The sequence below is a fragment of the Bufo bufo genome, chromosome 6 (assembly GCF_905171765.1).
Source record: "Bufo bufo chromosome 6, aBufBuf1.1, whole genome shotgun sequence".
Lineage (NCBI taxonomy): Eukaryota > Metazoa > Chordata > Amphibia > Anura > Bufonidae > Bufo > Bufo bufo.
Genome location: NC_053394.1, coordinates 157,225,740 through 157,250,257, shown reverse-complemented (window position 1 = coordinate 157,250,257; position 24,518 = coordinate 157,225,740). Strand labels below are relative to the sequence as shown.

Genomic DNA, 24,518 nt, shown 5'->3' with positions numbered 1-24,518 from the left:
AATGTTTTCCATTTTCAGTTTTAACGGGAGGAGAAGAAGGAGATGGCTGATCAACAATCTGGAACACTGGCCAACAGTGAAGTAAAATCGCAGTTACCGTGGTAAATTTGAGTGTCATCAGTAAAAGTAGTATTCAAAGTTTAAGCTGTCTAATGTCCTTGAGAGACAGTTGTGGGATGTCAGCAGAGTACAAGTGGGAGGAGGTGGTGGTGTGCAAGTAGGATGCACTAATGGGGCAATTTAAGTAATTCTTGAAGTCAGTTTTTATTGACTCTGCATTGGCATACTTTACTCCACATTGGAGAGAGTGACAATTAAGTTCCTGCTTACTGATACAGGGAGAGTTGTCAATCATTTTGTGTGAGTGAGGTTAAGCAGGACTCTCCCTAGCTCTTCCAGGAGTCCTGACATGATTTACTGTGCTTTCCACTCAGGAATGTTTTTTCAAATCCTATAAACCTATATATAACACAGCAGTTTTTCCCTCTAACATATCCTAGTCTCACATAGCGCACAAAACAGTTATGTTTAAAACTAAACATAGAGAGTTGTTAAAAAACAAACAAAAAAAACACCTCATGAGACTACTCGGTTACCCGACATTCTCTGCTTCCTGGTCCAGGGATGGCATCATGACTCAGGCTACAATGGTGAAGAGATAGTCTCGTGGTCCACATTATTTACAGACGAGTGGGAACAACACTTTAAGTCTTCGTTGAAACTTGGTTTTCTAGATAACACTGGGTAAATATAGCCATATGTTTATTAATTAGTTAATAAATGAATAATTAAAATTAATTAATTCGTTTTTCATGCTAGAAAGATGTTTCTTTTGTGCAGCAACAGTTGATTTTTGTGGCTTTGCCAATCAGGGCAGGTGCAAGGATTTTTGCCGCCCCCCCCCCCCCCTTATCAGATAATCTGCCCATATCATGACATCACATGTTCCACCCATTTCTCAGCATTTAAATTAAAAGAACTGCTATGTTTCCCTTAGGATTAATCAAGCTTCTTGTAGCTGTCTCCCTGACAGCCGCTAGAGGTGCTTCCGCGATTCTCACTGTGAAAATTACAGTGGGAAGACGCGGAACATAGTTTTGAATGCGTGCGCATGCGCATTCGCAGCTGAGAGGAGGATCGGGGAGAAGAGTTCCCAGTGTCGGGAGAAAGGTAAGTGGCTGAAGGGGTTTTAACCCCTTCAGCCCAGTGGGAGGGGGACAGGAGGGTGCCCCACTCCTAACAACTATATAGTGCCAGGAAAATGAGTTTGTTTTCCTGGCACTATAGTGCTCCTTTACCACCAGTACGGCACAGTGTCTGTTCTCTGCAGGAACAGGCTATAGACACCAGTACCACTACATTAAACTGTACTGGTTCTGGGACTATAGTGTCCTTTTACTGTGAGGTAAATTAGTTTCCAATGTAGTATTAATAACTAAACAATTACATAATAAACATATTGCATTGTCTACTTAACACCAGGACAATAAGATGATCTGGTCTCTGGCTGCAGTCTGGCTCTGGGGACTCCCTTGTCACTCTCTTCTCCCCCCTCTCCCTTGTCACTCTCTTCTCCCCCCTCCTCCCTTGTCACTCTCTTCTCCCTCCCCCCTCCCTTGTCACTCTCTTCTCCCCCCCCTCCCTTGTCACTCTCTTCTTCCCCCTCCCTCCCTTGTCACTCTCTTCTCCCCCCTCCCTCCCTTGTCACTCTCTTCTTCCCCCTCCCTCCCTTGTCACTCTCTTCTTCCCCCTCCCTCCCTTGTCACTCTCTTCTCCCCCCTCCCTCCCATGTCACTCTCTTCTCCCCCCTCTCCCTTGTCACTCTCTTCTCCCCCCTCCTCCCTTGTCACTCTCTTCTCCCCCCTCCTCCCTTGTCACTCTCTTCTCCTCCCTTGTCACTCTCTTCTCCCTCCCCCCTCCCTTGTCACTCTCTTCTCCCCCCCTCCCTCCCTTGTCACTCTCTTCTCCCCCCTCCCTCGTCACTCTCTTCTCCCCCCTCCCTCCCATGTCACTCTCTTCTCCCCCCTCCCTCCCATGTCACTCTCTTCTCCCCCCTCCCTTGTCACTCTCTTTCCCCCCTCTTTTATCATTCTCTTCTCCCCCCTCCCTTCCTTGTCACTCTCTTCTCCCCCCTCCCTTGTCACTCTCTTCTCCCCCCTCCCTTGTCACTCTCATTCCCCCCTCCCTTGTCACTCTCATTCCCCCCTCTCCCTTATCACTCTCATTCCCCCCTCCCTTATCACTCTCACCCCCCCCTCCCTTATCACTCTCATTCCCCCCTCCCTTGTCACTCTTATTTCCCCCCTCCCTTATCACTCTCATTCCCCCCTCCCTTGTCACTCTGATCCCCCCCTTGTCACTCTCATTCCCCCCCTCCCTTGTCACTCTCATTTCCCCCCCACTCCCTTGTCACTCTCATTTCCTCCCCCCTCCCTTGTCACTCTCATTTCCTCCCCCCCTCTCCCTTGTCACTCTCATTCCCCCCACCTCTCCCTTGTCACTCTCATTTCCTCCCCCCCCACTCCCTTGTCACTCTCATTTCCCCCCCCCCACTCCCTTGTCACTTTCATTTCCTCCCCCCCCTCCCTTGTCACTCTCATTCCCGCCCCCCTCCCTTGTCACTCTCATTCCTCCCCACCTCTTATGTAGCATAACCGAGCTCTGTTCGGTCCGCGGTACAGGAGCATTTGTTTCCTGTACTCGGCCGGACTGAAAGGAAGTGCACACTAAGTGAGCACTACCTGTCAGTCCGGCCGGGTACAGGAAACAAAAGCTCCTGTACCGCGGACCGAACAGAGCTCGGCCACGCTACATAAGAGGCGCTTCCCTCCTGTCAGTCCCTCTCTTCAGGCTGCGCCCGGGTGGTGCACAATCATAGACGTGGCAGCCGCCTGGTGCGGGGGAGGGCCCGCCGCCGTGCTTTAAAAAAAAACGTGCGGCAGGACCGGCCCGGCCGCCACTTAACCAACGCTTTTTTTTAAAACTGCACGGGGCCGGCGCCCCCTGCTAAATTGCGCCCTAGGCGGCTGCCTAGGTCGCCTTACAGGTGGTGCCGACCCTGTTGCCAATACTCGATTATATGTCAGCCTCGGTTACTATTATTTGATGACTAACAGGGTCAAACTTTGGGAAGTGCAACTTGTCCCTGTATCAATGACTACTATACTACTGTATAAATGCACAGTTTTTTGATGCTGCTATACTGTTTCTTATTTTCCAAACGCCTCTCGCCTGCCCCGTTGTGCCCCCCATTCGGTACAGGGAGGAGGAGACGCCAGCGCTTCTCAGTGGGTGTCTCCCTCTCCCTGGCTGTGGCGCAGTCCAATCGCAGCGGACTGCATCACAGTCAGTGGGAAAAAGCAGTTCACCTCCCAGCGTTTGAAAAAAAAGAAAAGTTATAGCAGCATCAGCGGAGTGTATTCCGCTTGTAAAATATGTAGTTTAACAAAAATAAATTAAAACGGTGGACTGTGTGCAATCTAACTGCATATGTTTGTAGACTCTGTTTTAGAGATTTTTTTTTACATTTAAATATGTGATGTCCAGATCCCTATACTTCTGGCCGCACAGTACATAGTTTAAAAATAAAATATGGATATATAGTAATTTATCTTAGTTTTGTTTACTATACCCCCTTTTCCACTGCATGGAAACGGCTCAACTTTTCCTGACTAACATGTTTTTTGCTTTTTCCACTTGGCCAAAGTTGAAAATGGTACTGTCACGGCCTTTGGTTTGCGCTGTGACACTGTTGCCACACTTGCGGTTGCCCGCAGCAATGTGTTGCTGTAAGAGCATGCGGTGGCAGTGTCTTGGCCTTCTGGGTGATTGCCGTGACATGGTTGCCACGCATGCTGTTGCCGGTCGTAACGTGTGGTTTGGCATGCTTGTGTGTGCACTTCCCCTTTAAGTGGCTTCCTTCCTCTGTCTGGTGTTGAAAGGGTTAACTCGCTTCCTTGTGTTTTGTAAACACTGGGTTTATGTGTTTGTGGGTGTGGCTGCTTGGGCTATTTAGTCTCTGCTGGAAACCTGTTGCTCTGTGTTCCTCCAGGCTTGGTGTGTGCTGGTGGTTCACTGCTCCTGGCTTTACCATCTTCCAGTGAGGGCCACCCTTGTGGTCATAGATGTTCGATGTTATCCCGGTGTCTCCTTCCCTTCCTGTCCCTATTTGTATGGAGTGGGTTAAGTTCAGGGTGTTTGTATGTCTAGTTTGGTGTTACATGTCTGGTGGTGTTTGGTGTCATGTTTGCTAGACATTCCCCTGTCTTATGTTTATTGCAGCTATTGGTGTCCTGGGTTCCTGTGTGGTTGGTTGTGTGTCCTTTAATGTTGGTGTGGACACCAGCACTTGTGCACGGGTTCAAGTCAGTGTGTCTGTGGCAGGTAAGTGTGTTATTGGTTCCGCTTACCTGCCATCTCCATATGCTGCATGTGTTTTATTCTCTCCTTGCAGCCTGGCCTCAGATAGAGACTCCTGTTCCTCCATGACTGGGATGAACAGGTAGTCTCTTCCCTGCTCCTTGGTGAGGGATTACCAGGGCGACTTAGGGTCTCTAGGAATCCTGAGTATGAGTCGTCCTACCATCGGGGTCCACTCATACGGTGAGGAGTCAGGGAGAGGATTAGGGATGTTGTAGGCGGTGACCGGCTCCCTTATTACTCCTTTTTGGCGTGGCTGATCCCCTTTTCCCTTTGATACCGCATGGTGGGGGGTTTCCCCCACTCCCGACCGTGACAGTATGGCCACAATGGCTCCTTGCTTGGAGCCTTTGGAAGAAGAGGGCCTAGCATGTGTCGCCTGCCATTTTCTGGCGCACATGCTTATCCTCCGGAAGGAGGGTGAAAGGTGAGACGCTGTTAACAGTGCGGTTCCCTGTGACAGTTGGTTGCAGGTGGTGTGAACCGTCACTTGTGATTGCGTTTCTCCTCGTCCATTTCTCAGTGGTTCAGGTGCTTGTGTTGTGTGCTGGATGCATTTCTTTGTCTGTACTGGCTGTGTGCTGGTTGGGGATACATGCTGGCAGCGACCTGGTGTGAACCATGTCTGAGGTGGACACAGTGTTCAGTGCGGTCTCTCTGAGCTGTATGGTGGCTGGCTGCCTGTTTTTTTGGTGGTTCCGGGGGCTGGCAGCAGTCTTTTAGAGACTTCCTTGCACTGACACTGATCCTGTTACTTTCCCCTACCCGCCCTGTTGTTTATTGGGTGTTCTGTTTAGTTCCCCTTCTTTTTGTTGGGGGGGCTTTGAGGGGTGGGAGTGTCACGGCCTTTGGTTTGCACTGTGACACTGTTGCCACACTTGCGGTTGCCCACGGCAACGTGTTGCTGTGAGAGCATGCCGTGGCAGTGTCACGGCCTTCTGGGTGATTGCCGTGACATGGTTGCCACGCATGCTGTTGCCGGTCGTAACGTGTGGTTTGGCATGCTTGTGTGTGCACTTCCCCTTTAAGTGGCTTCCTTCCTCTGTCTGGTGTTGGAAGGGTTAACTCCCTTCCTAGTGTTTTGTGAACATTGGGTTTATGTGTTTGTGGGTGTGGCTGCTTGGGCTATTTAGTCTCTGCTGGAAACCTGTTGCTCTGTGTTCCTCCAGGCTTGGTGTGTGCTGGTGGTTCACTGCTCCTGACTTTACCATCTTCCAGTGAGGGCCACCCTTGTGGTCATAGATGTTCGATGTTATCCCGGTGTCTCCTTCCCTTCCTGTCCCTATTTGTATGGAGTGGGTTAAGTTCAGGGTGTTTGTATGTCTAGTTTGGTGTTACATGTCTGGTGGTGTTTGGTGTCATGTTTGCTAGACATTCTCCTGTCTTATATCTATTGCAGCTATTGGTGTCCTGGGTTCCTGTGTGTGCTGTGTCCTTTTATGTTGCTGTGGACAGCAGCACTAGTGCACGGACCCCAGTCAGTGTGTCTGTGGCAGGTAAGTCTGTTTTTGGTTCCACTTACCTGCCATCTCCATATGCTGCATGTGTTCCCCTCTCCTTGAAGCCTGGCCTCAGATAGAGACTCCTGTTCCTCTATGACTGGGATGAACAGGTCATCTCTTCCCTGCTCCTTGGTGAGGGATTACCAGGGCGACTTAGGGTCTCTAGGAATCCTGAGTATGGGTCGTCCTACCATCGGGGTCCGCTCATACGGTGAGGAGTCAGGGAGAGGATTAGGGATGCTGTAGGAGGCGACCTGCTCCCTTATTTCTCCTTTTGGCCAGGCTGATCCCCTTTTACCCTCTGATACCGCACGGTGGGGGGTTTCCCCCACTCCTTACCGTGACAGGTACCTGGTGCTTTTTTTATACCACATCGGAAGAGGTGAGCCACGGCGGTAGAATGAAAGTTAATTAATTAATGAAGGTTAATTAATAATAGCATGAAATAATTATTACCACAAGTACAAATTGTTTATTTAGAAGACAAAACAAGTTATAAATCAGGGGAGGGCGGCTAGCTGCCTTTCAGGAGCCACAATAATGACCTTTCAAGAGCCTCAGCTATGGACACATAGATGCATGTGCTTCAGCAAAGCTTTCAGATTGTGATGCCATCCTAGATCACTCATCAACCTTGGCACATCTTTAACATGAACCCTGCCTGCAATCGATTTACTGTGTTTTGTGAGTGCCCCAATTAAAGGTAGGAGTGACACCCCAAATTATTCCTACAGCAAGTTGTCCCCACATTAAGGCCAGTTTCCATGTGACAAATTTCCCAGACCGACTGCAGCTAGCTAGGTTAACCTGCTATGAGTACAGAACTGTACCAGGGGCGGATTGGCCATAGACCTTACAGGAAAATTACCCAGTGGGACGATGCCCAAGTCCTCCTCTCTGCCACTGGCTGAGTACAAAATGAGCTCTCAGTGGTTATTTAAGCTGTGAGAATCAGGTACTCATTTACGAGGCAAGCAACCGCACATGCCCTCCTGAATTCAACTGCTGTGGCCCACACCTCCTAAGCCCCCTGCTCCATATTTTAATTAGGGACAACTGGAGGTGGAGGACAGAAAATGGCATCTATTGATGGTCAACACAGAGGGACAGCTTTTGGGGCACTATTTGGTGCTGCACTGTTATACATGGTTGTGATGGGACGGTATTTTGTGCTATGGTATTGCGGACCCCACCTACTTGTGTTGCCCAGGCTTTTGTGAACTTGGACCCGCCAACAACATGGGGCAACTTTTAGTTTTTTTCTTCCAGGGTCACTTTAGGTTTCCAGTCCGCTCCTAACTGTAGCCCTGCAGTGGGTTGGGAGACACAGCATCATAGATAACCACACTGAACAAAAATATAAACGCAACACTTTTGGTTTTGCATGAGCTGAACTCAAAGATCTGAAACATTTTCTACATACACAAAAGACCCATTACTCTCAAATATGCTTTACAAATCTGTCTAAATCTGTGTTAGTGAGAACTTCTCCTTTGCCGAGATAATCCATCCCACCTCACAGGTGTTGCACTGCGTGAGGCAAATGGTGGCCATACCACATACTGGCTGGTTTTCTGCCCCACCCCACCCGTCAAAACTGTGCACATTTCAGAGTGGCCTTTTATTGTGGGCAGTCTAAGGCACACCTGTGCAATATTCATGCTGTCTAATCTGCACCTTGATATGCCACACCTGTGAGGTGGTATGGATTATCTCGGCAAAGGAGAAGTGCTCACTAACACAGATTTAGACAGATTTGTGAACAATATTTGAGAGTAATGGGTCTTTTGTGTATGTAGAAAATGTTTCAGATCTTTGAGTTCAGCTCATGCAAAATGGGAGCAAAACCGAAAGTGTTGTGTTTATATTTTTGTTCAGTGTATAATGAAGGGAGCTCTGGTCAGCAGAGATCCACAGTCAGTTCAAAAAATGCAGTCCTTATTTCCTGGACTACCCACACCTGTGTGAAAATGGCCTAAGGTCACATATTACCTACACAGTATTCCACTCAGCAAACCAACACTTTAATTTAGCTTTCTAGTCCTGAGACAATCACACATCACCACTGGAAAATTTAGCCTAGCAGAAGCAATTCATGCTTGATGCTTTTCCCATGAGAACTGGTTTGTGGCATTTAGGAATCATGCATGGAACTTTACTAAATATTACATGAGAGAGGTCAGTGAGCTCCTTGTGGGAGAAACACGGGAGCTACCCAGATTATAAATGCTCAATTCATATTAATGATAGATAACAATATTAAATAAAACATCTTTATAATACTGTTTTTAAGAAATTGCTCAAAATGCGTGACGAGTCACGTTGGCTAGAAATGCACAGATAATCTTACAGTTCAGTCTCCGGCAAAAAATATGTAGAAAACGTCTCTGTAAAAAATGTATATTTAGACACAAAACTTCCCCCTGTCACTCCTAGAATGTGAATGAAGCATTGCCTAAGTGAACCGCCTTGTGTTTTAGAAGATCTGAAATGTCTGTAAAACACTCCCCGCATGCTGCACATAGGAACGGCTTTACATCTATATGAGATTTCTTGTGCATAATGAGATCTGATTCATAGGCAAAGTGTTTCCCACACTCCGAGCACGGAAATGCTTTCTCCCCAGTGTGGGTTCTCTGATGAGCCAAAAGCCGATCGTTCCTGGTAAAGGATTTACCACACTGAAGGCATGGAAATGGCCTCTCGCCGTTATGAGTTCTCATGTGTGGGATCAAGTTCGATTTCTTGGCAAAACACTTTCCACAATCAGAACAGGCAAATGGCTTCTCCCCAGTGTGTGTTCTCTGATGCTGGATAAGAACCGATTTTTGTGCAAAGCACTTCCCGCATTCAGAACACATGTATGGTTTCTCCCGGGTGCGAATACGCTTATGCTTGACCAGATTTTTCTGCAAATTGACAGATTTTTCTGCAAAATATCTATCACACTCTGGACATGTAAGTGGCTTTTCACCCAAGTAAGCTTGCTGATTAGATGCAGTGAAAAATTTTCCACATTCAAAACAAGAAAACTGTTGCTCCCAGATATGATTCTTCACATGTTCATCGAGATCTGACTGGTTGGCAAAAATAATTCCGCACTGAGAACAGACAAGTGGTGCTTCAATTGTGTGGCTTAGAAGGTGTTTCTCAAGCTCGGATTCCTGGAAGAAACAGCTTTCACACTCGGAACATGAAAATGACTGCTCCATGTGTGTTCTATGGTGATCAAGAAGTGTACTCTCATGCCTAAAACATTGGCCACATTCAGAACATGAAAATGGCTTCTGGCGAGAGTGACTTTTATGGTGTTCTATAAGTGACTCATTACGGGTGTAACATTTCCCACACACAAGACAAGCAAATGGCTTTTCTCCGGTGTGAATTCTCTGATGCGCCATAAGTCTGTCTTTTCTCGAAAACCGTTTCCCGCATTCCAAACATGGGAATGGTCTCTCTCCATTGTGATATCGCTGATGGGCCAAAAGATTTGACCTACGAGTGAAATACTTCCCGCATTCAGAGCAATAATGTACTTTGCTCCCATTGCGGGTAATAGCAGAAGGTGATTTAGTGTTAGAAGCAGGAGATTCGGAAAAACTAGATGGATCAGGTGATAGATCTGTACTATTAAGAAGTAAGGCTGCAGATGCCATAAAAGATTTGTCGTCTTCTGGAAAATCTTGAGGAACAATGTTATTTTGGGTCCCACAATCTTGAGCTACAATGAACTGTCTCTCGGAGATGTTCCAGTTTCTACTTCCATCTGCAGGGAATCAAGAATGTCAATATGAACATACACAGTTAGGGGACATTCACACGGCAGGTTTTACAGTGGAATTTTGGAGTGCACAGCCGTGATGAATTTCTTCCGAAAACCTGCCTAAGCTTTAAGCCGCCGCTCAGCGATCCTTTGCGTTGTCTCTCACTGAAATTAACAGGCAGTAAGGACGCTGGTGAGTTTTTGGTGAAATTTCTGTATGGCTGTGTTCGCCAAAATTTGCGGTGAAACCGGCCATGTGAGCATCCCCATATAATAATTCTTTTATGTCAGCTATCTAGGTGCTTGGGACCCCGAGGAGAAGACAGAAGTGGGTTAATAGCACTTATGCCTTCTTCTTTCCTCGGTGTGGCTCTCAGTGAGTGCTCTGCAGTGAACAGAAGAAGAAGCATAGCTGCTTCCTCTATCGGACCCGGCGATCATATGATCACGGGTGTCTTAGGCATAGTAGAGCTGCAGAGTCCTAGCACATCCTGATCAGCTCTGCATGTATCCCCCACTGGAGGCTGTTTTCTCCTGTAACTTGGGCACCTTTGGATGCCCCAGTTACAGTTGAAAAGTGCTAAATGTAGTTAAGAAAATAAATAAAAAATGTAATAAAATACAAATAAAGGAAAAAAAGAAATAAAACCAAACCAAAACCTTCACCATAAATGAGCTGTTCAAGCAAAACCATACATAGTATATATCAAACTGACTGTACCAATTTTAATAATTTATTTTGGTGTAAGTTTGCATATTTAAAAAATAAAACGTTATAGTTTGAACAAAATTATTCTTTTTTAATTTTTTGCACTGTATAAAACTAAAGAAAGCAAAATCTCTAAACAACATAAAAAGCCAAAGGTCTCATGAAAAAAAAAATTGCAAAACTTATTTTAACAATCCAACAAATAAAAAAAGTTTAGGACTGTTAGGCGGGTTTCACACGAGCGAGTGCCACGCTCCGGACTCGCAGCACAGCTCCTGTCCTGAACTTCCAGCACTTCTAGCATTTTTTGTTGGAGGTGAAGCAACGGAAAAAAAACATTGAATCGGCCATTTTGACATTTTTTTTCCATTTCGCTGTTTGCCATATGGGATAAATATTTTTAGATTTTAATAGTACAGTGTTTTCAACCTTTTCATTAATGAAACTTGATCATGTCATCTCAAGTGCTCTAATGTGTAAACAGGATCTCGGTCTCTCCCTTGTGGCTGACTTCCTGTGAACTACAGGATGACATCATCACCAATCAAGCAGCTCTCAGGCCCCTCTTATCCCCTTGTATATTCCTGTATTCTGTTGATGTCTCCCTATGTAAAAGGACCAGGAGTGCAGATATGTAGTAAGTGAGTGAGTGTATACAGTGATTAGCTGCAGTTATATAAGCCTCTGGACAAACACTGCCTGTCTGTACTATCTGTGTATGCTGACTCTCCAGTGTAGTTCTATGAGATGTAGCTTCATACTGGTCTCCCTGCCTCCTGCATATACGAGCTGACAGGGGAGAGAGAAGACAGAGCATAGAGGGGAGACAGTGACAAGCTGCATCACATAGGAGAACATGGAGACCCTGTAGTGTGAGGGGACAGCAGCTGTGTCACTGATCTGTAATTGCTGATCTTACAAGAGCAGTGCCATGGACACAAGGTATACACAACAGCCACTATCTTGTTCTTTAATAATTGCCTATCCTGCATTATATAGGCAAAGAAAAGAAAATCTTGGATAACTTTAATAGCAGATCAGGTGAGATAAAAGCATATCATTACTGTTCCACAGCACAGCATGCATTGTATGGCCATTTATGATGTATTCTTATAAAGTGGCCACTCCCATTAAGTTCAGATACTCTTAGGCCTCTTTCAGATGGGCGTTGCGGGAAAATGTGCGGGTGCGTTACGGGAACACCTGCGATTTTTCCGCGCGAGTGCAAAACACTGTAAGGCTACTTTCACACTAGCGTTCGGGGCTCCGCTTGTGAGCTCCATTTGAAGGGGCTCACAAGCGGCCCCGAACGCATCCGTACTGCCCTAATGCATTCTGAGTGGACGCGGATCCGCTCAGAATGCATCAGTCTGGCAGCGTTCAGCCTCCGCTCCACTCAGCAAGCGCACACCTGAACGCTGCTGGCCGTGCGGAGGCAAACGGATCCGTCCAGACTTACAATGTAAGTCAATGGGGACGGATCCATTTGAATTTGACACTATATGGCTCAATTTTCAAACGGATCCGTCCCCCATTGACTTTCAATGTAAAGTCTGGACGGATCCGTCTGAAGCTACTTTCAGATTTAGAATTTTTTCTACAATATAATGCAGACGGATCCGTTCTGAACGGATCCAACGTCTGCATTATATGAGCGGATCCGTCTGGGCAGACCCCAGACGGATCCGCTCTGAATGGTAGAGTGAAAGTAGCCTAATGCGTTTTGCACTCGCGTGAGAAAAATCACGCATGTTTGGTACCCAAACCCGAACTTCTTCACAGAAGTTCGGGCTTGGGATCGGTGTTCTGTAGATTGTATTATTTTTCCTTATAACATGGTTATAAGGGAAAATAATAGCATTCTGAATACAGAATGCATAGTACAATAGCGCTCGAGGGGTTAAAAAAAATTAAAAAATAATTTAACTCACCTTAGTCTACTTGATCTCGCAGCCCGGCATCTCCTCCTGTCTCCTTTGCTGAACAGGACCTGTGGTGAGCATTCATTACAGGAACAGGACCTGTGGTGACGTCACTCCGGTCATCACCATGGTAAAAGATCATGTGATGGATCATGTGATGACCGGAGTGACGTCACCACAGGTCCTGTTCAGCAAAGGAGACAGAAGGAGATGCCGGGCAGCGCGATCAAGTGGACTAAGGTGAGTTAAATTATTTATTTTTTTAATTCAACCCCTCCAGCGCTATTTTACTATGCATTCTGTATTCAGAATGCTATTATTTTCCCTTATAACCATGTTATAAGGGAAAATAATAAAGATCGGGTCTCCATCCCGATCGTCTCCTAGCAACCGTGCGTGAAAATCGCACCGCATCCGCACTTGCTTGCGGATGCTTGCGATTTTCACGCAACCCCATTCACTTCTATGGGGCCTGTGTTGCGTGAAAAACGCAGAATATAGAGCATGCTGCGATTTTCACGCAACGCACAAGTGATGCGTGAAAATCACCGCTCATGTGAACAGCCCCATAGAAATGAATGGGTCGGTATTCAGTGTGGGTGCAATGCGTTCAACTCACGCATCGCATCCGCGCGGAATACTCACCCGTGTGAAAGGGGCCTTAGGCTGCTACAGCTCAGGTACTGCACTTAAATGAATGATGTGTCTGGCTCTGTGACAGGAGTATATCTCCATGCAAAAAAAAAAATGGTTGCTGTTACTTTCTGTGCTCAGCTACATAAAGGAGAAGAGCACAGTGATAGAACTTGCTGACACAGGGAGAAAAGGCAGCTCACACTGACAGAGCTGCAAGTTCTCTCAGCCGCGATATTCCTTTCTGGTTTATACTGAAAGAGAAGGGTGTAGAACAGTGGTCAGAAATCACCGGCCTTCCAGCTGTTCTGAAACTACAATTTCTAAAATGTGAACGTGCTTAGCTGTTCTCAGAGCTCCCAGAAAAGTGAATACAGCCTACTGGGGGTTGTAGCTTGCCGGATATTGCTGACCCATGGTGTACAATAAGAGTTGAGTGTAGTGACTCTGTTACTTACCTGGGCTAATATCTGTAAAAATTTCAACCTCTGTAATGTGCTGATCATCTTCCTCATTAGTCTCCTCTTCTCCATCTATAACTTCAATTGGTTGCTCAATCAGATCTTCACCCTATCAGAAGACGAATGTCAGTGAGCAAAATCAACGCAGGTCATCTACTGACAGTGTCTAAATTGACTTTAGTCAATACCTGATGATTCTGTAGGACAATTTCCTCTGGATAATCCAGGGGATAAGGGGGACTGAGATATCTTTCTGGTGAATTTCTCTTACTGGATTTCATTTTACCCGGTGATGTGAGGGGCTGGTGAGTCTCCTTGATGACATCCTTGTACAGATCCTTGTGTTCTTCTAAATACTCCCACTCCTCCATGGAGAAATGGACAGTGACATCCTGACACCTTATAGGAACCTGACACACACAATGACACAGTCACCATCTACTGTAGATACATTAATCTTTGTATTACTGTATAATGTCAAAGGATTTCCAGAGGTGCTCACCTCTCCAGTCAACAGCTCAATGATCTTCTTGGTGAGTTCTAGGATCTTCTGCTCATTATTTATCTCATGTATCAGTGAATAAGGTGGGGGCACCATAATGGAGCTTTGGGTTCTGCCCCATCCTGCTGTGGCAGGGGTCACACACTCCCCAGTTGTTTTCTTCAATACTATGCAATCCTGTGTATGGGAACAGTAGCTAAATAAATATTACTTTTTATAAGCACTTTTAGGGTACTTTCACACTTGCGTTGCTGGATCCGGCAGTCTGTATGCAAACGGAAACCATTTGTAGATGGATCTGGATCCGTCTCACAAATACATTGCAATACTGGATCCGTCTCTCCGGTGTCATCCGGAAAAACGGATCCGGTATTTTATTTTTTTTTACATTTTTAAAGGTCAGTGCATGTGCAGACCGGAAGACTGGATCCGTCAATGCAGCACTTTATACGGATCCGGCACTAATACATTCCAATGGAAAAAAAATGCCGGATCCAACATTCCGGCAAGTGTTCATGATTTTTGGCATGCTGCGTTTTTTTCTCTGTTCAAATACCGTAAAAGGACTGAACTGAAGACATCCTGATGCATCCTGAATGGACTGCTTTTCATTCAGAATGCATTAGGATAACTCCATACCGGAAAACTTTGACGCAAGTGTGAAAGTACCCTTACTAACTAAATTAAACTACATTTCAAATAATATAATTCCGAGAATCCCTGACCTCTCCAGTCAGCAAGTAGATGATCTCCAGAGTGAGGTTTAATATACTTTGACTCCTTTCATTGTCCGTTCTTAGGGTTTCTGCAGGATAATGCATATAAGAGCCTCTTTCTGACAACAGGGTGAAATTTCCATATGACTTCATGGCTCTACCTAGAACATACATCATGTAAAAATCAAATTAAATGTTGGAGATTGAACACCATACTGAAAGGACATTTATACCTAGGAACCTTACAGTGGAAGAACAGTCAATGTAGCTATCCACTGTAAGATCGCACAATCTAAAATCCTCTACTGCATGGGTGCACAACCTTTTTTCGGCTTGGGGCCCAATAGGATAAGATACAGTCAGGTCCATAAATATTGGGACATAGACAGAATTCAATTTTTTTTGGCTCTATACACCACCACAATGGATTTGAAATAAAATGAACAAGATGTGCTTTAACTGCAGACTGTCAGCTTTAATTTGAGGGTATTTACATCCAAATCAGGTGAACGGTGAAGGAATTACAACAGTTTGCATATGTGCCTCCCACTTGTTAAGGAACCAAAAGTAATGGGACAGAATAATAATCATAAATCAAACTTTCACTTTTTAATACTTGGTTGCAAATCCTTTGCAGTCAATTACAGCCTGAAGTCTGGAACGCATAGACATCACCAGACGCTGGGTTTCATCCCTGGTGATGCTCTGCCAGGCCTCTACTGCAACTGTCTTCAGTTCCTGCTTGTTCTTGGGGCATTTTCCCTTCAGTTTTGTCTTCAGCAAGTGCAATGCATGCTCAATCGGATTCAGGTCAGGTGATTGACTTGGCCATTGCATAACATTCCACTTCTTTCCCTTAAAAAACTCTTTGGTTGCTTTTGCAGTATGCTTTGGGTCATTGTCCATCTGCACTGTGAAGCGCCGTCCAATGAGTTCTAAAGCATTTGACTGAATATGAGCAGATAATATTACCCTAAACACTTCAGAATTCATCCTGCTGCCTTTGTCAGCAGTCACATGATCAATAAATACAAGAGAACCAGTTCCATTGGCAGCCATACATGACCACGCTATGACACTACCACCACCATGCTTCACGGATGAGGTGGTATGCTTAGGATCATGAGCAGTTCCTTTCCTTCTCCATACTCTTCTCTTCCCATCACTCTGGTACAAGTTGATCTTGGTCTCATCTGTCCATAGGATGTTGTTCCAGAACTGTGAAGGCTTTTTTAGATGTCGTTTAGCAAACTCTAATCTGGCCTTTCTGTTTTTGAGGCTCACCAATGGTTTACATCTTGTGGTGTACCCTCTGTATTCACTCTAGTGAAGTCTTCTCTTGATTAGTGACTTTGACACACATACACCTACTTCCTGGAGAGTGTTCTTGATCTGGCCGACTGTTGTGAAGGGTGTTTTCTTCACCAGGGAAATAATTCTTCAGTCATCCACCACAGTTGTTTTCTGTGGTCTTCCAGATCTTTTGGTGTTGCTGAGCTCACCGATGCGTTCCTTCTTTTTAAGAATGTTTCAAACTGTTGTTTTGGCCACGCCTAATGTTTTTGCTATCTCTCTGATATTTTTTTTGTTTTTTGAGCCTAATGATGGCTTGCTTCACTGATAGTGACAGCTCTTTGGATCTCATCTTGAGAGTTGACAGCAACAGATTCCAAATGCAAATAGCACACTTGAAATGAACTCTGGACCTTTTATCTGCTCATTGTAATTAGTATAATGAGGGAATAACACACACCTGGCCATGGAACAGCTGAGAAGCCATTTGTCCCATTACTTTTGGTCCCTTAACAAGTGGGAGGCACATATGCAAACTGTTGTAATTCCTACACTGTTCACCTGATTTGGATGTAAACACCCTCAAATTAAAGCTGACAGTCTGCAGTTAAAGCACATCTTGTTCATTTTATTTCAAATCCATTGTGGTGGTGTATAGAGCCAAAAAATTTACTATTGTGTCAATGTCCCAATATTTATGGACCTGACTGTAGGTTATCAATAATAAAATCCCGGAAAACCCGTTTAACTGTTCCGCACAAGCTGGGCTGGGGCAGATGGGGTCTGCTTCCGCTGCTCATATCTCCTGATTGGTAGCAGTTAGAAACATGGTCTTGTTCTTGTTTGAAAGCTGGCATTCCTGGCTTTCATACCAAATGGCAGCATTAGCACAACATAAGCAGGAGATATCACTGTTAGAAATTGATTTTGGAATAAAACATGCTTTTACTTTCAGCTTTATTCACTGCATCCCGATGTGATATCTCCCCATGTACATTGAAGATAATGCTGTTTCTGATTCTGGTACTGTTTGAAAGCTTGGAATGCCAGCTTTCAAACAATATAAATATATCCAGAGATATAAGAGCTAAAGAAGCTGCCTCCCTTCCCTTCAGTCTGGAGGAGGAGGGGGGGGGGGGGGGGCAGTTGGGGAGCTGATTCTTGTACTGACCCACATAATAAAGTTATGTTATTTATACCACACAGTGAATAATGTTAAAATTGCTGTTTTTTTTTCCTTCTCTCCTAAAAAATAATAAAAGTTATTTAATCCACTATATAAACCCCAAAATGGTCCTAAAAAACCTACAACTTATCCCGCAAAATACATTTTTTTTTGAAGGTTTTACAAAATTAAAATGTTATGACTGCTTGAACACAAAGGGGGAAAATGTTACTGGCCTTAAGGCTAAAATTAATTATGTCACTAAGGGCTTAAAATGCAATTGTGTCCTCTGAGATGTGCGCCAACCTATCCTGGCAGCAGACCCACTCCCAGCACCCCCGCCAATCAGCTGTTTGAAGAGAACACGGCGCTCCTATGTCTTCACTGTATACCTGCTCGCTGTCAACATCACAGGTAGAGATAGCCTTGTGGATCGCCCGGTGGTCGTTTTGCGGAAAACTTTGCACGTTTGCGATTCGCCAAAGATGCGAACATATGGCGATGTCCACCGGCACCATATTCTTTTGCATTGCGCCGAACTTTCACCCATGACACATCCATCAGGTGAGACAGGACAGCCAATTGAGATGTTTCAGCACATGGACACATTTTACATTCTGTGTTTTGCCAGTGTAGGGAGAGAATGCTTTGTGGAGCAGAGACAGGCTGTTAGGGACACCAAACGCTAGCTAATAGGGCCACAAAAGTCCTTTTAAGGACTGGTATAGGTGTGATATACTGAGGGGTGTGATATACTTATAATATACTTTCTAACATAGAAAGTATATTATAGTGCATTTGTATTGTGCAGCAGTTGTGTGAGGTTCTGCTGCGATACCGCAGCTATATAGAGGGACAAACGCTATTGGAACAACTAATTGCAACAGGTGTGATATACCTGTTGCCCCCAAAAAAACTGATTGAGGGGTGTGATATACCTTCTTCCACAAAATACTGATTGAGGGCTGCGATATACCTACTGCCCCAAATAAACAGGGTGGTGTGATGTAACTGTTGTGGCAAAAAAAATTGTTGAGGGGTGTAATATACCTGCTTCCACAAAATACCGATTAAGGGCTCATTCAGACGGCCGTATGCTGTCCGCAAAAATGTGGATCTGTTTTTTTACGGACAGTTCAGCATGTCCGCAAAAAAATGGATTGCATTCCGTTTTTTTGCTGAACCATAGACTATAATAGGGCCATGTCCTGATTTTCACTGACAAGTATAGGACATGTTTAATTTTTTTGCTGAGCCGTGCAATGGAAGAAAAGGGCCCCATAGAACTGGATAGGACAGCATCTAATCCGCAAAAAAAATCTGCATTTTTGCGGACAGCATACGGCTGTCTGAATGAGCCCTAAGGGGTTTGATATACCTGCTTCCACCAAATATTGATTGAGGGCTGCGATATACCTGCTTCCACAAAATACTGATTAAGGGGTTTGATATACCTGTTTCCACCAAATTTTGATTGAGGGTGCGATATACGTGCTTCCCCAAAATACTGATTAAGGGGTTTGATATACTTGCTTCCAGAAAATACTGATTAAGGGGTTTGATATACCTACTTCCACCAAATATTGATTGAGGCCTGCGATATACCTGCTTCCACCAAATATTGATTGAGGCCTGCGATATACCTGCTTCCACAAATACTGATCTTCTCTAGGGATTTAGACACAGGGTCATTTTGAAAATGACAGGCAGAGGAAGAGGCAGACCGTTCTGCAGGGGTGGTAAGGGTCGGGCAGGTGCACCAGGCCGGAGCCTAAGTGGGAAGTTGGAGAAGGCGCGTGCGATTACTTCAAAGGGCGCACAAGAGTTGGTTGAGTGACTCACTCAGCATTCCGCTTCTGCACCCTCCTCATCCTCTGTATCTGCACCCTCCTCAATATGCTCTTCTTGCTCCCCCTCCTTCCAGCCACCATCCTCCCCTGAAGAGGAGTCAGGGGAGGATGGTGGATGGGAGGAGGAGGAGGAGCAAGAAGAGCAGGGTTTGAGGGGGACTTTAAACTTTTCGGGGATCCCTGTTGTTCGTGGCTGTGGGGAGGAGACCGAGTACGACATTCTCCTGGGCAATGAGCAGGAGCAAGGGCGCTCCACCATTTCCAATTTTGTGCAAAAGGGGGCCTCCATGCTCCAGTGTTTGAAGAGGGACCCCCGTATAAAAAGCATAAAGGGCACGGACCAGTACTGGGTGGCAACGTACTTAGACCCCCGGTACAAACACAAAATGGCGGACATGCTACCAGCATCACAAAGGGCTGGCAGAATGCAGCATTTCCAGGCCTTGCTGTGAGAGATGCTGCATTCTGCTGTTGCGGGCGCTGGCAGAGGGATTTCCACCCACAGCGAAACCGGTGCGGGTACCAATCCTACCGCGCCTGCAAGAAGAGGGTAGTTTTAAGATGTGCTGGTCACTTCGGATAGGAGATCATTCTTGCAGCCAAGCCATCGACAGCCGCCCTCCGGATCCAGCCTCAGTGAACACCTAGACCGACAGGTGTCCAACTACATCGGGTTAACGGCCGATGTGGACGCTCTGAGAAGCGAGGAACCCCTAGACTACTGGGTGTGCAGGCTTGACCTGTGGCCAGAGCTGGCACAATTTGCCATGGAACTCTTGGCTTGCCCCTCGTCGAGTGTCCTGTCCGAAAGGACGTTCAGCGCAGTGAGGGGGGGATCGTGACTGATAAGCGCACTTGTCTACCTCACGACAGTGTGGACTACCTCACATTTCTAAAAATGAATGAGGCATGGATCTCGGAGGAATTAAACACTTGTGACGACCACGTGTAATTGAATTTCCTCATTCCAGCCCACACATATCCGCCACCACCCAGAACAAAGAATGGTCCTTGTCTTATGTATATACAGCGGCATAAAAGGCCTTTTCTATCAGGTGAATGCCTAATTTTGGGGGCCTATAGTGGCCTACAGTAAAATTTTTATCTAGTGACCGCCTAATGTACCTCCAGCCAAATAATCACAAGTTCTTTTCTGTCAGGTTAATGCCTAATTTTGGGGGCCTGTACTGGCCTACAGTAAAATTTGTATCCAGTAACCGCCTAATGTACCTCCAGCCACATAATCACAAGTTCTTTTCTGTCAGGTGAAGGCCTAATTTTTGGTGCCTGTAGTACCGTGGCCTAAAATAAAAAATGTTTAGTTTCCAGCAGGGCACATTTTTGAGCTTTTCCATTTAAAATGCATAAAAATGACCCCTGATTAAAATACATATTTTTTGTGGGAATTTTTGCCAATGATCCCCTTCTGGTATGTCACTGTCCATGTTGTGGGACTATTTGTGCACTTCTAGTAAGTATTTGGCTGCAAATATGACCTGAAGGTTTTTCAGATTCACCTGCCATTAAAAGTCAATGGGCCCTGCCGCGAACGCGCGGTTCGCGAACATTTCATTGCGAACACGCATTCGTGTTCCGTCCCGGCTGATGTTCGTCCATCACTAATTGCAGTGGTGATAAGGTTAATTGTAGCTCCTCCGTCCTATTCACTTCAATGGGAAGGAGCAGATGGAGTGCAGTGGACATACCCTTATTTTCACCCCCGGGCAAAGGAGAGCATCGGAGCATGAACTGCTCCGATGCTCATGTCAGGGGGGCTGCCTGGGTGAAAATGGAGGTATGTCTGGTTTCAGCTCTGAACCCGGACAACCCCTTTAAGTGGTGACATTTCCTTCCTGCCTCCTATTCCTTTATAGCAGAGGATGAGGCTTACTGGCTATTACAGCCTCAAGCCCACCAATCCAGGTTACTGTATGTCTGTGTGACCGGCGCCATACAGCACCCAGTAAGCACTTTCCCTAACTTGCGGGAAAGTGCTAATTTGTTAACCCTTTAATGAGCAGACACTTTTTTGTGATTTAGCGCACGTGGTGGATCACACGGTTGTAACTTGATTTTTTGTTGGACTACCAAAATAATTTTTGTGACTTTTTTCTTACATGAAACAGGGCTTTTTAATATATTTTTTACTTTTGTAGTTTTATTTGGGGAAAACTGTACAAAACATTTTTAAAAGTCTCTTTTTATTTTCAAACTATATTTTTTGAAGGAGCTCCAAATTTTGTGTCAGTCATTTGGACAAACAATATCTATAGTTTCATGTGAACAGGACAATGATGGCGACGATTTTGGTTGGCCCAGGTGTTTTAATTTTTTTCTTTTATTTGTATATATATATATTTTTTTATATATATATTTTTGCCACATATGTCCCCAAGAGGTTATTAAAAGACTGCTGGAGAACACTGATACTGTACTGGAGAACAGTGATGGCCAGTTCGCATTGTTCGCCCGCGAACATATGTGGGCTGCCATCTTTTTTCACAAGTCCGGCGCAGGTAAGCCCTTACCTGTGCCTGTGCCGCGATCCGATCTGAAAATAAATGCGGTCACCGGGAGCAGGCAGTTCTGAGAACAGCCCGATGAAGGCCCCCGGTAGCTGTTCTCGGAACTGCCTGCTCCCGCTGACCGCACTTGTTTTCAGACCGGCTCGCGCACAGGCACAGGTAAGGGCTTACCTGTGCCTCGCCGGACTTGTGAAAAAAGATGGCAGCCCGCATATGTTCGCGGGCAAACAATGCGAACTGGCCATCACTGCTGGAGAACACAGGTTATTGTGGGACACTTAAACTTTTTTTTTTTTGTAAATTTACACCATTTCCATCCAAAGGTGCCCCAGTTACAAGAAAAACAACCCTCTGTGCAGGCTTTGTACAAGGCAGAGCTGATCAGGGTCTGCTAAAACCCTGCAACCCGAGACCCCTGTACCTATCTGAGGAGAAGGCAGAAGCAGTAATTAAACCACTCCTGTCTTCTTCTAAGACTAGGTTCACACCTGAGCGTTTTACAGCGTGTTCCTATGCACTGTAAAACGCTCAACAGGCAAAAACCAATGTTTCCCTATGGGCATGGTTCTCACCTGAGCGTTTTATAGCGCGTACGAACGCGCTGTAAAACGCCCTACGCCCCAAGAAGTACAGGAGCTTCTTTGGGGCGTATTGTCGCGCGAACCGGTACTGTGATGAAAACTATGTTACTACAAAATCAACCCGTACAACTGGGTTGGAGAATGTAATTATTGATAGGTGTGCTTTCTTCTTAATATAAAGCAATCCCTGCTCCATGTTGTTGCTGGCTTCTAGACCTGACCTTCTGTCCACAATTCTACCTCTATCATGCCTTCTAAGGGTACTTTCACATTTGCGGCAGAGTGATCCGGCAAGCAGTTCCGTCGCTGGAACTGCCTGCCGGATCCGGAAATCTGCATGCAAACGGACAGCATTTGTAGACGGATCCGGATGCGGATCCGTCTTACAAATGCATTGCAAAAACGGATCCGTCTCTCCGCATGTCATCCGGAGAAACTGATCCGTTATACATTTTTTTCACATTTTTACCAGTCTGCGCATGCGCAGACAGGAAGGACGGATCCGGCATTCCGGTATTTTTAATGCCTGATCCGGCACTAATACATTTCAATGTAAGTTAATGCCGGATTCGGCATTCCGGCAACTGATCCGGAATTTTGGACGGAGAGAATACCGCAGCATGCTGCGGTATTTCCTCCATTCAAAACGCCGTTCAGTGACTGAACTGAAGACATCCTGATGCATCCTGAATGGATTTCTCTCCATTCAGAATGCATGGGGATAAAACTGATCAGTGGATAGGATAGGTCATCAATAAATATAACTTAGACAACCCCTTTAACTCATTTAGGCATACTTATGCATAGCAAAATTTTGTGACGTGTTACAACAAATATGACTTCGGATTTGTAATCCGCACACTCGATTTAGTATAGGACAAATGTTTTTTGCCAAGTAGCAGACGAAAAGTTTTTTGTTGTTGCGTGGTGTAATTGACAGACATTATTTCAATCTCCGTGTGTATGGGCGTCAGACCAAAGCAGAGGATTGCTCTAGACAATCACTACAACCTTGGAACCTTTGCAGTTTTACTGAACCAAACAACAGAACCACTTGGGGAAACCGGCCTGGCATGCTAACCCCCACCACTTCACATTAAATATCTGGCACATTCAACCAAAAGATAGATGCATTTTCAGACTAATTCCTCCAGAGCAAAATACTTCATAAAGAAAAAAAGAGGTTGCTTCCTAATTTCTTGTAGAGATTACCAATTATAAATGACTACAGAGTTAAACCTAAATGAATGAGCTTGTGAAAAGTCTTACAGACACACGAAACTATAGTATCAAGATGTCCAAGTCCCACTGGATGGGTCAAGTCTACCTTGAGAAACCATGTATGACAATACATGGGCAGCTGTCCAAAACCCAACAGACTTTATAACCGTTCTGTGGCTGAGGTTTCAATAGAAGGTTACCACCTCCACACCATCTCAGGACCCCAATACCTTCAGTTGGATACCCACATTACTTAAACACAGAAAGAGTCTACGGAGTGTAAGCAGAATGTCATGGTGGTCTATGGACCATACCATCTTCAACCATTGTCCTAAATACATGATGAGCATATCGTCACTATGTATATACATTCTACATTTTCTTGTCAAACATAGCGATATAAAGCCTTCCAAAAGCAACATACCATAATGTAACAGGATAAGCTTCACAGAATTGCCATTAACTTCTGCCAGTCACAATAATGTCCTTTTGATGTTTCCGCCTCCTGACCCGGAAGCTATGACAACCCATTTCCAGTTGATGCGTTCCAGCAGCGTTTTGCTTTCACCTGCCTTGGTATGTGAGGCTGATGAGCCATTTCTTGCTGATTGGTTGGGGGTGGGCCTCAGCCAACAGAGCGGCAATCTCAACTGAGGATAGAGAACATTAAAGGGGTTTTCCCATCTTGCTAATTCGTCCTCACCTCCAGCCAGCTCTGCTGCCCACTTCCTGGTTTCCTGCTTCTAAGGCTGGGGGCTTAGGCAGTGTGAGCGAAGGCCTGCCGCGCCTCTGTGTGACGTCACACTGAGGACTCCGTCCTTGCCTGCTCCTTCAGTCTGTGAAGCCCATCCCTCCTGCCGGGGACTCATCACTCAGAGAGCCGTGGGAAGTGAGCTAAGTAGACCGCAACATGTTCCCGTCCCACATTCTAATACAGTTTTACACACAGAACCTGTCTTATCTTTTATAAACCCATTCTGTGCAGCAAAACAATAATTCACTACTATACGTCAGCCCAAAAGCATGTCAGCCAGTAGCCGTATGATCTGTGCTTTTGACTCCCATAAAACATGACCATCCCCCACCCAGCAGCACGGATGCAGATTTGTTTCCATTAGGCCCCATTCACACGTCCGCAATTTCATTCCGCATTTTGCGGAACGAAATTGCAGACCTATTCATTTCTATGGGGTCGCAGAATGTGCGGCCCGGCTCCGGAAATGCGGACCCGCACTTCTGAGTTCGCATTTCCGTCC

General features: G+C 45.5%; 2 protein-coding genes across 5 annotated transcripts in view; one reads left to right on the top strand and one right to left on the bottom strand.

Annotated features, from left to right (window-relative positions):
• Positions 1-24,518, top strand: part of LOC121005375 (oocyte zinc finger protein XlCOF6-like) — a 916,661-nt gene that overhangs the window by 682,379 nt on the left and 209,764 nt on the right. The gene's annotated exons all lie outside the window — the stretch shown is intronic.
• On the bottom strand, positions 7,705-23,815 carry LOC121005381 (oocyte zinc finger protein XlCOF22-like). Its single transcript, XM_040438097.1, has 6 exons — positions 23,687-23,815; positions 14,637-14,788; positions 13,912-14,088; positions 13,598-13,819; positions 13,407-13,518; positions 7,705-9,687 (listed from the first exon to the last, which is right to left on the bottom strand). The coding sequence occupies exons 2-6, from the start codon at positions 14,778-14,780 to the stop codon at positions 8,354-8,356; spliced, it is 1,989 nt and encodes a 662-aa protein (XP_040294031.1). The 5' UTR covers positions 14,781-14,788; positions 23,687-23,815; the 3' UTR covers positions 7,705-8,353.